Here is a 15,916-nt window from a genome sequence, read left to right on the forward strand (position 1 = left end):
AGTTCTCCATATTGTATGCTGCATGTGTATTTTTTAGTAACTAGAACATCCTATATAGTATTAGCGTTCAATCCTGGTCTTTTACTTCTGCTGTCCAGTATGTTTAGGAGGTTTCCCTGCTCCAGCACACCTGAAACTAATGAAGGGTCGTTACCAAGCTTCCACAGAGCTTGATAACAGCCCCAGTACCAGCTGGAGAATCCACTGGCTTACATTAGTGTTGGAGTGAAAAACTTCCATATTGTCTTGTTGTATTTACACTTTCGGCTAAATTAAGACTCCATAGCAACATGAAATAATGTTGACCGTAATGACACATTCTTAGAGAAAACAATATAAGGTTTTATTCATACAACCATACAGTATAAACCGGCCAAGTGCTCTCACGATACACTTAGAAACGACGACAAAACAAGTCAGTTCACACGATCAAGAGCTGGAATCGAGGAAAATAGCGATGGCTCGTTCCGTAGTGACAGTTAGGACAGGAAGTGCTGGGCGGCCTTGCGGAGGTCGGAGGTCGTGCCGTGTCTGGTGAGCAGGTCGCGAGCCAGCGTCTGATTGGCCGCCCCGACTAGAGTGCAGCTCTGACTGAGGTAGAGGATGACCAGGCAGCACTCCATGATGTCTGGGAGCTCGCTCTTCTGGACACGGGGGGGGGGGGGGGGGGGAGCAAAATAAAGCGAATAGTGTCAGGAGGAAACTGCCTTTTGGGGGGAGGGGGTCAGCTAGATTTTTCATTCCTTAATTGGGTGTGCTTGCGTCAGCAAGGCACACGGTACGTTATCTGACATATATAATTTCCTTCACTCCATCATTCATTCGTTCGCTCATCCACTCTGTCATTCATGCTTTCGTCACCTTCACGTCATCTGGCAGCCCCTCCACCTCTTTGTGATGCTGGGAAACCATGGCGACCAGGGAGGGCAGGGTGTCGCCACCAGCGCTGGAAACAGGAAGATCAGACGTGGTGACCTCATCATGACATCACTACCATCCATTTAAATGTGTCGGACCCAGCCTCTATGTAGGTCTAACTACGTAGATGTTTTGACTGACAGATACTTTGATGAACCTAGCAGTGAAACATGACCTACCACAGAGTAGCAGCTGTGGACTCCTGGCTGTCTGGGTGTGTGGCTTCCTGGGTGGTGGTGGTGGAGGAGGAGGGAGGGGAGGCCTGGCCTTCCCCAGCAGGGGGCTCCGTTTCCTGGGCACGGCTGTGCTGGTGCACCATGGAGGCCAGTCGAAGCTGGATCTCTGCGATGGCTCTCTGGGAGGCCTGGTGCATGGCGTGGGGCTCCGAGAGGAGGAGGCCGCAGGCCGCCCTGCACCTCCCCTCCGCCTCCTCCTGCTGCTGGGGCCGCTGGGAGGGCACGCACGCCCCGGGCGTGGAGCTCTCGCACACTTCAGGCTCGGCCAAGCCATTCTGCTTGACCGCCAGCACCTCCACCTTCTCCTCTTCCTCTCCGTTCTGCCTCTCCGGTGTCGCCGAGCCGTTCCGTGTCTCGGCGAGGGAGCGAGGCCCGTCGGTTCCCTGGCTCTCTCCCCCGGCCCTCCTCTCGCCGATCAGGGACCACCACAGGCCGTACAGCCAGTAGTAGCTGACGAAGGCCTCCAGGCTCCTGCTGGAGAGCCAGCCCGGCTCCTGGCCCGGCTCCAGGGACGAGGAGAAGACCCGGACTGAGCTCACACCTGGGGGGGGACAGAGAGCCCTGTGAGAGCCTGAAGAGATGAGGGTGTGACGGAGGGGAGACAGAGAGAAACAGACAGAGAGAGCGAGACAAACAGACAGAGGGAGAGAGACAGACAGAGAGAGAGAGAGAGAGAGAGAGACTCAGAGAGAGAGAGAGACAGAGAGGGAGAGAGAGAGAGACAGAGAGAGGCAGAGAGAGAGAGAGAGAGAGAGACTGCAGCGTCTCACCTCGAGGGAAGAGCAGCGAGCAGGTCTCCGCCACCAGGGAGAACAGCCCCGCCTCCCTGGCCCTGGCCACGCCCCGCCACATCCCCTCCAGGGCCGCCCCCTGGTCGCCTAGCAACCAGCTGAGGGCCGCGAGAGTCAGGTCCAGTGACAGGTGATTAAGGAGCTGGAGGGAGAGAGAGAGAGAGAGAGAGAGAGAGAGAGAGAGAGAGTAATCCCTGTTTATACAGTGTACACACTTCCAACAACATGAATGTGAACCATCCCTCTCCATCCAGCCCCCCCAGTCTAGTCAGCCCCCCCCCCCCCCAGTCCAGTCCAGTCCCCCCAGTCCAGTCCAGCCCCCCAGTCCTGTCCAGCCCCCCAGTCCAGTCCAGCCCCCCAGTCCAGTCCAGCCCCCCAGTCCAGTCCAGCCCCCCAGTCCAGTCCAGCCCCCCAGTCCAGCCCCCCAGTCCAGCCCCCCAGTCCTACCTGCTTCAGGGGGATGTTGGGACTGGGCTGTGGGCTCTCTACAGCTCTCAGCACCTGCCGTAGGCCCTGCAGCTTCTCCTGGTCTCCCTCTCCCACTCCAAACTCCCTCCCCCAGACCTCCCTCACCCCCCCCAGGAAGCCGGCCTCCCCCAGAACGGGGGAGGCCCAGGGGTGAGAGGGGAGGGAGGCCTGGGGGACACCGTCGACACCCGACAGGCACGCGCTCAGCATCTCAGTGGTGCAGAAGTGGAGGCGGTGGGCCTAGACACAGAGAGAGAGAGAGAGAGAGAGAGAGAGAGAGAGAGAGAGAGAGAGGAGAGAGAGAGAGAGGGAGGGAGACGACAGAAAAAGAGGAAGGTTGAGGGAGTGATGGAGACAAGAGGGGTATGCAGAGGTCAGGGGTGAGGTGTGTGGAGGTCAGGGGTGAGGTCATCTGAGGTCAGGGGTCGGGACTGACCAGCAGGCTGTGGTGTGTAGCGAGGACCTGCTGAGCTCCGGGCCAGTCGTGTGCGTGCGCCAGGTCCTTGGCACAGCGCAGCGCGAGGGAGCGTGACAGCTCCACCTCGCCCGCCACCCCCGCCAGGCCGGCGGCCGTCTTCAGAGAGCCCACGTCGTTCTTCTTGGCAATGACCTTGGCGGCGTCGAAGGCGGAGCCTGCCGCCAGATAACTGGGTGGTACATAGGGCAGAGGGGCACACACACACACCCAGTTAGCGCCCAGACACTCTTCTGTGTGTGTGACATCCGTGATCTCCAGTCTTTAGATAGAGGTGGTCTCCAGAGAAGCTGGGGAGGAAAGAGAGAAAGAAAGGAGAGGGACAGAAAGAGAGACAGAGTGAGTGTGTGTGTACCATTTGGCTGCCGTGGCCAGGTGTCCGTCCTTCTCCAGCTGACCGGCCCAGAAGGTGTACAGGGCCTTGAGGACCGGGTCGTCCTCCTGCAGCCTGGCCTTGGCCAGGGCTATGGCCTCCCTGGAGGAACACACACACACACACACACACAAACGCATGAGAGAGGTTACATTCAACCATTAGCTCCATGTATTTACAAGACACACAGTTCTTAAAGCCTTACAGTGCATGTGTGAGCTTGTGGTGAGTGTGTGTGTGTGTGTGTGGGGGACACAGACCTGTACAGCTGGTGGTCTCGAAGCAGCTCGATGGCCTGGTAGACCTTGTGGATGGAGAGCAGGTGAGAGGCAGCCTTCTGGTAGGACTCCTGCTGACACAGCTGCTTGACGTAGGCCTCCACCGTCCGAGACCACACCTGGTACCCCGCTGGGGTCAGAGGTCACAGGTCACACACAGGGTCAGGGTTAACCCAAAAACTAGGCCAGGCCCCGTCTTACCCATGGGGGCCACAGAGAGCAGGTGGTCGTTGAGTTCGCCCTTCTCCGTGGCGACCTGCAGGGCGCCGGTGATGTCACCAGACCACAGCCTGAGGTAGACCATACAGTCGTAGTGACCCGCCTCCACATGGCCCTCCTCTGGAACACACACACACGAGACTTAGATCCGTCAGCTGAAGAGGAACACTATCAGTGTGAAACATCTCCAACAGGAGAGGACCAGGGCTGATGGAGGTGAAGCTAGGTGGGTGTCAGTCCGAGTCCTCACCCTCCTCCTGGAACATCCTGGACAGGGCCTGTCTGTTGGCAAACAGCCCCAGCTGGATGTGTTCTCCCTGGCCAGGAACACAGTGGGCTGGGGGGCCTAGCGGGAGGAGACCCAGAGATTACACATGATGATGGATAGATGGGCGAAAGGTAGAACTATGGAAAAGACCCTGAATGGATGGTGAGCTGGATAAGTGAATGAATGGATGAATGGATGAATAGATTTGTTAATGGATGGAGGGATGAATGGAATATTGGATAGATGGATGGAGGGGTGGACAGATGGGTGTAGGCAGGTGCGGCAGGGCGGAGGAGCCCCACCCTGGTGCCTGGCGGTGGCCAGCGTGAGGATGTCCTGCTGGAGGTCTTCTCTGGGCCGGTGGTCCATGGAGGTGCTGAGAGGCAGCATGGAGCGAGGCTTCCGCTTCTTCAGAGAGGAGGAGGGCTCTGGGGAGGAGGAGGGAGAGAGGAGGAGGAGTGAGAGAGGAGGAGGGAGAGATGGAGGAGGAGGAGGAGGGAGAGAGGCGGAGGAGGAGGAGGGAGAGAGGAGGAGGAGGGAGAGAGGAGGAGGGAGAGAGAGGAGGAGGGAGAGAGAGGAGGAGGAGGGAGAGAGGAGGAGGAGGAGGGAGAGAGAAGGAGGAGGGAGAGAGGAGGAGGCAGAGGAGGAGGAGGGAGAGAGGAAGAGGCAGAGAGGAGAAGGAGGGAGAGAGGAGGAGGGAGAGATGGAGGAGGGAGGGTGAAGGTTACGGGGGGAGGAAGAGAGAGGATTAAGGCCACAATGAAACCAAACTACAACACAGTAAAGGTTCCGGGTCATGTTCTTCAGAGAGACCATCCTTACCCGCTTTCTCCTTCTTCAGGTCTCTCTTTATGGAGGCGAAGGTCTTCCCTCCACTGGGCTGCTTCTCCACCGCGGGTCTCTCTACAGTGGGTCTCTCCACCGGGAGGCTGGGGGGACGAGCTGAGACCCCCAAAAACATCAAAACGTTTCAACGAGACAGAAGTCCTGGAGAATCCTGTCTGGGAGGAATAACACAACACACTGTACCTGTGAATGAAGAGCCTCTTGTGCTGGCGGCCTCGCTCCCCTCCTCCTCCTCCTCATCATCCTCGGACGGGCCCTCTCCGGCTGCAGCCGCCCCCCCCCCCTCCCTTATCCCCCTCCCCCCTGAGAGAGGGGGGCGGGGTCTCCTCGGCCCTCGCCACACCTCTCCCAGTCCCCTTCTTCTTCTTCTTGGCTTTGGACTTGGACTTCTCTCTCAGCTCCAGGGTCTTCTTCCCTACGGGGAGGTCGGACATTTAATAAAACACAGCTACCTGACACCCCTTCTTCTAGAAGGTTCCTCCACCTCCAAACCCCTCCCGTGTGCTCAAATACAAACTCGGATATTTCTCCTCTTCTTCCGTGGTTGTTTTTGGAAGCAGCCAGTGGCCTTGCTAACCGGGCCGTGTCGTCCAGGTGTGGGGACAGCGGGTGGGTGGGGGGGTTCCTCACCTTTAGGGGGCCTGGCGTGCTCCTGCTTGGAGACGTTCCACTCCTGGACGGTGAAGTCGTCGCCTCCGGTCCACACCAAGTCGGGCTCCACGGGGGACCACTGGACGCACAGCAGCCTGCCGCGGTGACCCCGGTAGTTACACAACCCCTCCTCCTTCAGCACATCCCACACCTAGGGGAACACACACACACATTTACAAACATACACTGATGCATGCATACAGCCGCACAGGCAAAGGAGTGACATCATCCGTGACGTCATGGGGGGATGTGTGGGTGGGCGTGCGACCCTGACCTGGGCGGTGCTGTCGTAGCTCACGGTGACCAGCCGGGCGTCGTGGTGAGGGCTCCAGGCTAGGCTGGTGATCTTGGCCGTGTGACCCGACAGGCTCCGGTACGCCTCAGTCATCACCGCCGGCGAATCAGGAGGGCTCTCTGGGGAAACACACATCAGAGTCAGTCAGAGTCAGAATCTGGTTTGATACGCCATGTAGGTTTACACACACACACACGGAATTTACTGTGGCCGGAAGGTGCAAGCAATAAAAATATATAGACATATACGGATCTTCAATCTAAGTATAAAAGTACAGTAGTCCAACTGATCCTCGGAACTAACAATCAACAAAAAAATTAACAATTTAAAATGTAAATTATTAAATACAAATAAAATATATATATAGAAATAATAATAAATATATTTGATTCTTATTCATATTAGATTCTCTCCTCTTCCAGGTGACTTAGGAAACAGTGGCAATCCTTTAATACGACCAATGTGGTTGTAGGTGTAGAGTAACTGACCAATGAGGTTGCAGGTGTAGAGTGATGGACCAATGAGGTTGCAGGGAGAGACAGTAACTGACCTATGACAGCGCTCAGGTCGTGGGACGTAGACCACGGCATTGCTGGAGCCGGAGGCCAGCAGGTGCTGCAGCTCGGGGGCTCCGTGCTGGGTGGTGCCAGCGCAGCACGTTGATGATCTTGTGGTGCTGCTGGATGCTGCAGAGCAGCTTCAGACTGGGGGCTTGGTACACCTCGATGGACCTGGGGGAGGAGCAGGGGGGAGCAGGGGGAGGAGCATGGGGGAGGAGCAGGGGGGAGGAGCAGGGGGGAGGAAGGGGTGATGCAGGGGGGAGGAGGGGGGAGGAGCAGGGGGGAGGAGCAGGGGGAGGGGAGCAGGGGGGGGGGGGAGCAGGGGAGAGGAGCAAGGGAGAGGAGCAGGGGGAGGAGCATGGGGGAGGAGCAGGGGGGAGGAGCAGGGGAGAGGAGCAGGGGGGGGAGCAGGGGGGAGGAGCAGGGGGGGGGGGGGAGCAGGGGAGAGGAGCAAGGGAGAGGAGCAGGGGGGAGGAGCAGGGGAGAGGAGCAGGGGGGAGGAGCAGGGGAGAGGAGCAGGGGGGAGGAGCAGGGGGGAGAGGAGCAGGTGGATTGTCTGAGTCAGCACTTTAGTGTGAGGCTCTAGAAACAAGATTTAACTCTCAAGTTGGACCATCTGTCACCAACCGAAAACCAAGTTGTCCTTTTCAAAAATATTTTTAGCGAAATGAAAAAATATAAATCTGGGTTTATTTAGCGCAGTGGCGTTTTTTCCCCTCCTGTCTTCACTGCAGATCTGGAACAGCAGAGCCAACTGCTTTCTCCCATTTCCAAACGTCATCAGTCATGCGATGTGACAGGTTGATTGACAGGTGTCCTGGTTTCCCCCGACAGCCTCCATCACTCACCCGTCCTCGTTGCCGATGGCGACGACCCTGCCGTCCGGTTTCCAGCTGAGGTCGGTGTGCGGCGACAGCTTGTGCTGCGGGAACAGACGGCACCTTTCCAGAACTTTATTTAAAACGGCAGCATTAACATTCTAAAGTTGTCCTGCCGCACGCTGAGGTCAAAGACGGTGCCTCGAGTGCGTGTGCGTACGTGCGTGTGTGGATGTGTGTGTGCATCAGCCTGTGAGTGTGCACGACCCGAGTTAAAGTAGCTTTTGCTCGCCGTGAACTGGATCATGATGGACATCTTTAAGGACAAGTGTGTGTGGTGTGTGTGTGTGGTGTATGTGTGTGTGGGGGTGGGTGGCCGTGTGTGTGAGCAGGTGCGTGACAGCAGAGAGAGAGTGAGAGAGGGTCTGTGTCAGTGTGTGATTGTGTGTCAGTGTGTGTGTGTGTGTATCACCTTGATGTTGTTAGTGTCTCTGATGAGAGTGTCTATGTCGGAGGCTTCAGAGGCCAGTCTGCGGGGGTCGTGCTGCAGGATGACCCCCTCCCCTGCACAGCTGTACAGGCTGTGGACCGCACACTCCCCTGGCCCACCTGGAGCACACACACACACAGGGCGTTACGTACCTGTTCAACACACACATCAACCCAGGAAACACACGTACACACACAGTTTGGTGTCAAAGTGCTTCCTCCACTCTTCCACAAAAATGAATTCCAATTATTTGTTGTATTATGATGAAAATAAACTGCTTTGTAATGATCCCCTCTTAATGAGGTCTTTGGGGTGGGCGCATTACTGACATTACGAAACAACCAGGTGTTAGTTGTTTTACAACCCTCAGCACAGCCTACACACACACACACTCAAATGACACACGCAAACAATCACATCGACGGTGCCACAAAGTCAGATGACTGACGCCCTCATCAAAACGTCAGCGCCCGACAGCTGCTCAAATGAACTTTCCGGAGCCTTGGTTTCCGCGGCGACGGCCCGGGGAGAGGAGGTAAGCGTTTTCTCCGCTCATTCAATTACGAGAGAGGAGATTAGAGCAGCGTCCGGAGACCTGAGTTCTGCTGACTCGGGGCCTCTGGCAACACTCTCCTGGATTTGCTGGGTCAGAAAACGGTGCTTGAAACAGGCCGACTGTAGGGAGAGGGGCGGGGCGGAGAGGGGGCGGGGCGGAGAGGGGCGGGGCGGAGAGGGGCGGGGCGGAGAGGGGGCGGGTGGGAGGTAAACACACACAGCTGTGCGCTCGTTCTAAAACACGGTTACTGGGGGGTTAGCGAGGGACGTACCAAAGGACATTGGGGGCACTGGGGGCCCCCAGGCGAGGGTGTACACGGTCTTCCTGTGGTAGCTGCTGGAGATCTGGGGCGGCCTGAGACACAAATCAAACACACCCGGATATTTGATTGACATATCATGGAATGTTAAGAGATCAAATGACAGCACTGTTAGTCCACAGAAAAGGACCCTGAGTGGACCGGGCCTTACTTGTTAGAGAAAGCGTCGTAGATGCCAACTTTGCCATCGTCTGTCCCGAAGGCCAAGGAGCCTTCTCTGGCTGGATGCCATGACAACTGCAGCGTTTCAGACACGGGGTCGGAAAGGGGCAAGAGTCATCACTTTGAACAGGATGATATTTATGTATTCAGGATTAAAACCAGCAGCTTTTCTGACGAATCTACGGGCTACCCCCTCCCCAACACACCTACACACACACACACCTACACACACCCCCTCCCACACACCCACCCCATCGCTCCATCTCTCACCGCCGTCACTTTGGACTTGATGCCCTGCCAGAAGGTTTTGGTGTCGTAGCGGTTTTGGAGGCCCAGCGTGCCCCAGACCCGGACCATGCTGTCCCCCACGCCCAGCCCCAGGCTGCCTGTGGCCACGGGGGAGAAGGCCAGGCAGTACACGAACCCCCCCAGGGTGGGGAGAGTCCAGCAGCAGTCCAGGGACGACAGGTCCCAGCACTTCACCTGGGAGGGAGAGAGAGAGAGAGAGAGAGAGAGAGAGAGAGAGAGAGAGAGAGAGAGAGAGAGAGAGAGAGAGAGAGAGAGAGAGAGAGGGGGGGGGGGGGAAACAGTGTGTGAGAAAGAGAGAAAGAGAGAGAGAGGGGAGGGGGGGAGAGAGAGGGGAGAGGCGGGGGAGAGAGAGAGAGAGAGAGAGAGAGGGAGAGACGGGGGGGGAGAGAGAGAGAGGGGGGAAAGGCGGGGAGGGAGAGAGAGAGAGAGAGAGAGAGGGAGAGACGGGGGGGGGGAGAGAGAGAGGGGGAGAGGGGGAGAGGCGGGGAGAGAGAGAGAGAGAGAGAGAGAGAGAGGAGAGAGAGAGAGAGAGAGAGAGAGAGAGAGAGAGAGAGAGGCGGGGAGAGAGAGAGGGTCTAGATGTAGTAGCTACAGTGACTGGAGAGTGTGTGGGTGTAGCATCTACAGTGATAGGTGTGTGTGTGTGTGTGTGCAGGTGCAGTTGGGCTGTAGCAGGGTGTGTAACCCCCCCTCACCTCTCGGTCCATGGAGGTGCTGAGCAGAAGCTCTCTGCCGTCAGGCAGGAGCACGGAGCTCATGTTGAACACGATCCTGCTGTGGTTCTGCCCCTCCGACCCGCCCAGCAGGCTCCACCTCTGTTTGCCTGCCCGCGTCAGCTCCCACAGCACCAGCTCTCCCCTGGGGACACACACAGGAGGGCAGCCAGGGGGAGGGGGGGGGGATCAGGACAGACAAGGGCAACTGTTAGCCAACACATTATTCAGCTCTACTGAGTGTCCGAGGCAATGAATCATGGGACTGATGCTGATAAGTTACGATGCTAACGATGTCGATGATACAATCATGAGGTCTTGATTCAGAAGGCTTGTGTGTGTGTGTGTGTTGATGCTTGCTGGTGTTCTCTCTCACCCAAAGCAGCTGGACAGCAGCTGTGTGGGCTTGCTCCTGGGCCAGTGCACCGTGAGCCAGAGTCTCTCCTTCACCCCGGGGTCGACCCCTGACCCCCGCCTCTTCAGGAAGGGCAGCTTCAGGGTCATCACAGCTGCGGGGAGGGAGGGGCAGGTGAGTGTCTATGAAGAGCCCTCCAGTGCTCATTAAGAACATGTTGGATGGAGGCATCGAACAACTCTAGTTTCCCAGGACGTCTGACCTTTGCCCTTTGCCGTACTCCAGATTCTCACGGTCTGGTCTTTGCTTCCTGAAGCCAGGTATCCGCCCTTCTCTGCACCCTCACTCACTCCATTGGTGGATTCTGAGATAGACAGGTTCATTAGCCAATCACAGAGCAGAAACCTCATCCGTTTTATAATGACTTCCCGGATGTTCCTGTCTCTTCCCCGGAGACCCCACCTGTGATGTCATCTGGCCGGCTGTGTAGCCCCTCCTCATTGGACGTGGGGGCCCAGGAGAGGGCGTGGATCTCGTCGTCATGACCACGGAGACGATGCACCACCTCGCCCTTCTTGGTGACGTCGACCAGCACGATCATCCCGTCTTTGTACCTGGCGACGGAAACACACACACAAAGAAAAAACGAAATCTGATCAAAAGAAAACAATATTTCTAGGTATATTACACTGACATTTTAGTCATTTAGCTGGTGCCTTTATCCAAAACGACGTACAAATAGTGCGTAGTAGCAGCGCAGCAGAAAACAGTGGATCAGAACTGCTTGCTAAGTGAGGCCTGGATACAATCTCTTACCCCACAGCCACGATGTTCCAGGTGTGGGGAGAACAGGAGAGGGAGAAGATGTTCCTGGGTTCAGGGAAGAAGCTGCAGGTGTCTCCCGTGTTGTACCAGTAACACACCATGATGCCCTTCTCATCGCCAGACACCACGAGGTTCTTATCGACCGGTGACCAGTGCAGGGCTGTGATGGTGTTCTAAGGAGGCAGGACGGAAAGGGGTTCATGACGGCTAGCTACACGTAGCTTCAACCGATATCTCCCAACTGTGGGATGTGGGTTATTAAGGAGCTCCGCCACGTCGTCAGGCAACGGTAGTGTGAGGGGGGTGAAAGTAGTGAGTTTGGATCGCTACTCACCTGGTGGGATTTGTGTTCCTTAATGAAGACTTTCTCATCGGTGTCCCAGAATTTGACGGTGCCATCGTCGGAGGTGCTGGCACAAATGTGACTCAGGTCCCCGTGGTGACAGAACGAGATGCCGGATACTCTCTCTCTGTGGCCGACCAACTCTCCTGAAAGTACCGATAAAACGGGACAACGAATATAGAAATGAACAAAAGATGTCGTGGAAAAAAAAACTGTTCACTGTCTGTCAAAACATTGCGTACATGCCTGATAGTTAGATACCTAAAAGACGTACTTACCGACAACTACACAAGACGATGCTGTAACGTCCACCAAATAAATTGTATTCTTGGCTCCAAAACCTAATATACCCTTGTCATTCGTGTCACTGCATCGCGAGCAGTACCAGTTGGGAGAGGCTGGAAGAAGTCTTTCGTGCATGTTGAGCAGTATTGTCAGCTATTCTGTGCAAAAAAAATACAACTTTGAAATCCTTCCTTGAGTTATCACATGCACATGTTAACTGCGGCGTTCATGCTTCCATCAAAACAGTACGACTGTCGTGTAATGGAATATAGTGTTGTAAAACTTCTACGGAGAATCATGAGGGACAAATTGTACTAGATAGCCGTGAGATTTCTATTTATTTAGATAAATTGTTCTCTGTGCATCACTGTAATTTACGAGTTCATGCATAATAATTTGGTGATACCAATATTCTCCAGATTCAAACTATATAATGTGTTGAGAGCATTTCTGTCATTAACCTCTTTCGGGTTACCTTTTGCCGTAAAGCAAAATGTGTCGCTAAACATTAATCATGGCTGCCTCCATCATGACAGGAGGTGGTGAGTCTCTTTTCTTTTCCATAACATGTCAAATCAATTACATTTGTGAGAGTTTTTCTGGTAAAGTACGATTTTATTGCTATGTTTTTCTTTTTCACAGGATTCACATTTCTAAGGGGCTTAGTTGGGCAAATCCAGCCAAGGTGAGGTTCATCAGCTATAACCTACCTAGCGAATATAGCTAACTAGCATATCGTCCCGTCTTTACTATTAGTAATACTTAAGAACATTTAAGATTAATCAAACGTACAAACTTGCTAGATGTGTATGTTAGCGGCACTACAATTTATCATAGACGTAATCTCTGACATCCATCTACATCGATCAGCAATCCATATGATGACATATCCTCTCCGCTAAATCGTTCTAGGTTGCTTGCCTTTGGGGGAACCCTGCAAATATCCACAATACACACCAGCACTGCTCTGGACTCCAGCAAGAACTGGGAAAGAAAGAACCTAACGGTGTATCCACCACAACTTTCAAATGAACCTCGACGCGCGGCTGTGAGTAAATATGATGGAAGATAAGAGTTACTCAGCCACGCTAACGTGATTTTATCTCGTATTTTATATGGGGATGTATATAGGATTGATCTTTTCCTGCGAAATCGTGGCAGTAAACTAACTGATTTGCAAGGACTGTCAAGCGCGTTTAAAACGAAGTCTGTAACCCCGTGGCCGTTAAGTAATTAATCCAAACCGTAATCTCCATTTCAGGAGGTGCACCACTGTAGAAGGCAGATTAAGTACAGCAAGGACAAGATGTGGTATCTGTCTAAAATGGTGAGAGATTGCTGCCTAATGTCTGAATGTACGTTTGTACTGAATGTACATTCGTGGCTGAATTGGGTGACTGTTGTTTTGTCCATAACCGGCCCTTGTGACTTCGGATAGATAATCTATTTAGATGTTATTGTGGACTGCACAAGGTCAGTTTTATTGATTTGGATTTATTGTAAGTCCAAAGCTAGCTCCTCAGTGCCGTGGGTGGGCTTTAATCAGAGTGACTTTAACCAATTAAACTTGGGTTACATAAACAGGTGGTCTAGACATATTCTCATATTGTTTCCCCAACAGATCAAAGGGCTGAGCATTGACGAGGCCATCGCACAGCTGGAGTTCAACGACAAGAAAGGCGCAAAGATCATGAAAGAGGTTTGACCCACAAGTCCTATTTACACTCAAACGAACCTACTTCATAACGTCCGAATGACCCTGAACACTCCAGGCCCACTGCACATCCAGCCATGTCTGTTTGTAACGTAACAACGAGGTCATCGGTCAGAGAAGGCTTTTATCAAGGAGTCAGGTGGCTGAGCGGTGAGGGAATCGGGCTAGTAATCTGAAGGTCGCCAGTTCGATTCCCGGCTGAGTCAAATGACGTTGTGTCCTTGGGCAAGGCACTTTACCCTACTTGCCTTGGGGGAATGTCCCTGTACTTACTGTAAGTCGCTCTGGATAAGAGTGTCTGCTAAATGACTAAATGTAAATGTAGCATCTTCTCCCAGGTCTTGCAGGAGGGTTAGGGTTAGGGTTCCCCTGTTCTGAGCCCCTGTTCTGAGCCCCCGTGTTCTGGATATGGCGTGCTAACCTTCTAGCATCTTCTCCCAGGTCCTGCAGGAGGCACAGGAGATGGCTGTGAGGAATCACAACGTGGAATACAAATCCAACCTGTTTGTCGGTAAGTGTGGCTCGCTGTGTGTCCTGTCTAGCCTGCCTCGCTGTGTCGTGTCTAGCCTGCCTCGCTGTGTCGTGTCTAGCCTGCCTCGCAAATGGGTGTTTCAGACAGAGATTGGCCGAACACGTCTGGGATGGTTGGGTCTGGGTGTGTCGTGTCTAGCCTGCCTCGCTGTGTCGTGTCTAGCCTGCCTCGCTGCGTCGTGTCTAGCCTGCCTCGCTGCGTCTTGTCTAGCCTGCCTCGCTGTGTCGTGTCTAGCCTGCCTCGCAAACGGGTGATTCAGACAGAGATTGGCCGAACACGTCTGGGATGGTTGGGTCTGGGTGAATTACGATTGACATTCGACCCATCCCTCTCTCCTTCTCTCTCCTTCCTCCTCTCTCCTCCTCCTCCTCTCCTCTCTTTCTCCCTCCTCTCTCCCTCCTCCTCTCTTCCTCTTCTCTCCTTCTCCCTCCTCTCTCCTCCTCTTCTCTCCTCCTCCTCTTTCCTCTCCTCTCCTCTCCTTCTCCTTCTCTCTCCTCCCCTCTCCTTCCTCCTCTTCTCTCCTCTCTCCTTCTCTTCTCTCTCCTCTCCTGCTCCCTCCTCCTCTTCTCTCCTCCTCCTCCTTCTCCCTCCTCTCTCCTCCTTCTCCTCTTCTCTCCTCCTCCTCCCTCCTCTCCTCTTCCTCCTCCAGCGGACGCCTTCACCGGGAAAGGGAAATATCTGAAGCGTATCCGGTACCACGGCCGAGGCCGCTTCGGCATCATGGATAAAGTTCACTGTCACTTCTTCGTCAAGCTGATGGAGGGAGTCCCTCCTAAGGTGGAGGAGAAGACCGGCTTCGACCTGGCCAAGGACTACGTCCAACAGCTGAAGAACCGAACCATCATCCACAGCCTATAGTACTACGACAACGTGTGCGTTGTTTGATTTAATGCTTGTAAATAAATTGTGTTCTGCGTCTCAAGTTTTAGATGGGTGTGTTTCTTTAAATGTTTCAAGATCAAGCAGATGAGGAGTTTATAAATATTTATGATATTTTTGGGTGTCTATGACGTTGTGCGTCCATGTAGCTGCTCTGAACATCCTTGTTCTAATCAGGTTGCTAAGGTGACTTCAGGATATGTCAGTTCCAGTGCAGTGACTTTGAGCGTTTCAGTAAACTCTTTTCTCCAAGGACAGACAGTCAGGCCACGTTTGTGTAGGAAGGCGAGCTGTAATATATATTTATCATGAGAGGTTTGGCCAATGCCAGGGACTAGTGGAGCTTCGGAGCATGGGAACAAACCACTGCCAGAAAATTCTTCTGCACGGATGAATACACACCTCCTCTACGCCTCCAACCGCTCAGCATTCACCGGCCAAATCCCCGTTCTCCCGACTTCAGAGGCCTCCTGACAGGTTGAGAGGTTTGTTGACGACAACGGTTCCCCTGCCGTGTGTAAGCTTGTCACACCAGCCTTCCGTCTTCGGGCGGAGAAGGGTGCTCGAGCTAACGACAGAGACATCCTCCGAGTATGTAAGCATAAAAGCTATGACAGACAATCAAGTTTAGAATGCTTCAGGGTTGCGAGACTAAAGCAGCTGACATGTTGTCTCCCAGTCTGTATATAGGCTAGATACTTCCCAATCTTACTTGATGTCTTACGTCAACTTAAACAAATGATTCGTTTCTAGGGCTGTAGTTTTCCGTTATCAAGTGGAGCGTTCAATTCATGTAATGTTCTGTTTTTGTTCAACTTCCATCTTTGTCAAATCCAACCCGTTCTCCGTCTCGAAAATCTTACGTTCTCTCTCTAACATCTAGTAAAGGCTCCTGTGAGAGTGGAGACCAGAGTCTGAGCTCTCCTGTTTCTAATTGCCCTTTTCTTCCACGCTCCCAATGTTACAGCCCAAGCCCTCCTATCAGCCTGTCTCCCTCCACACCAAAGCCCCGCACGGCTCTCAATGGCTTTGAGTGTATTTTCGAATAAAATGCCATCTCCTGGCCCCAATTTCAGCAGACAAGTGCCCTCAATTTAAGGTTAGAGCCCCAGTCCGTCCCCTGGTTCCCAGAACACAATAGCTGCAGAGCTGCAAAAGGAGCAGATGTTACCTCCTCTCTCTGCCCTGAACCAAGAAAAAGCACATTCACTATCACACACATGATTGCGTGGAATTCT

At 53.9% G+C, this 15,916-nt stretch overlaps 2 protein-coding genes across 3 annotated transcripts; one reads left to right on the forward strand and one right to left on the reverse strand.

Moving 5' to 3' along the window:
- Nucleotides 1-326: 326 nt before the first annotated feature.
- On the reverse strand, nt 327-11,804 carry gemin5 (gem (nuclear organelle) associated protein 5). Its single transcript, XM_047016470.1, is given in 31 exon segments — nt 327-644; nt 862-946; nt 1,098-1,695; nt 1,925-2,087; nt 2,393-2,653; nt 2,850-3,060; nt 3,244-3,363; nt 3,522-3,669; nt 3,741-3,878; nt 4,009-4,104; nt 4,329-4,454; nt 4,849-4,968; nt 5,056-5,158; nt 5,160-5,287; nt 5,503-5,674; nt 5,798-5,937; nt 6,369-6,390; nt 6,392-6,457; nt 6,459-6,549; nt 7,227-7,300; nt 7,669-7,805; nt 8,514-8,596; nt 8,713-8,798; nt 8,994-9,206; nt 9,728-9,890; nt 10,122-10,254; nt 10,363-10,464; nt 10,563-10,714; nt 10,917-11,098; nt 11,260-11,414; nt 11,547-11,804. Coding segments are annotated over 31 exon segments (4,575 nt in total). The 5' UTR covers nt 11,689-11,804; the 3' UTR covers nt 327-479.
- A 230-nt stretch (nt 11,805-12,034) lies between these two features.
- Nucleotides 12,035-14,721, forward strand: mrpl22 (mitochondrial ribosomal protein L22). Of its 2 annotated transcripts, XM_047016467.1 has the most exons (7): nt 12,035-12,095; nt 12,196-12,238; nt 12,466-12,601; nt 12,815-12,880; nt 13,175-13,252; nt 13,709-13,778; nt 14,449-14,721. In XM_047016467.1, exons 1-7 carry the CDS (start codon nt 12,068-12,070, stop codon nt 14,655-14,657), a joined length of 630 nt encoding a protein of 209 aa, XP_046872423.1. In that variant the 5' UTR covers nt 12,035-12,067; the 3' UTR covers nt 14,658-14,721. The 2 variants fall into 2 exon arrangements, with proteins under 2 accessions (XP_046872423.1, XP_046872424.1); XM_047016468.1 differs by lacking the exon at nt 12,815-12,880.
- The last annotated feature ends 1,195 nt before the right edge of the window (nt 14,722-15,916 follow it).

Source organism: Hypomesus transpacificus, unplaced genomic scaffold, assembly GCF_021917145.1.
Source record: "Hypomesus transpacificus isolate Combined female unplaced genomic scaffold, fHypTra1 scaffold_383, whole genome shotgun sequence".
NCBI classification, from domain to species: domain Eukaryota; kingdom Metazoa; phylum Chordata; class Actinopteri; order Osmeriformes; family Osmeridae; genus Hypomesus; species Hypomesus transpacificus.

Coding starts and splice junctions, on each gene's coding strand:
- mrpl22 (XM_047016467.1), top strand. CDS start 12,068: ATGGCTGCCTCCATCATGACAGGAGGTG. Junction 12,239..12,465: donor GTTGGGCAAATCCAGCCAAG/GTGAGGTTCATC, acceptor AAATCGTTCTAG/GTTGCTTGCCTTTGGGGGAA. Junction 12,602..12,814: donor ATGAACCTCGACGCGCGGCT/GTGAGTAAATAT, acceptor TCTCCATTTCAG/GAGGTGCACCACTGTAGAAG.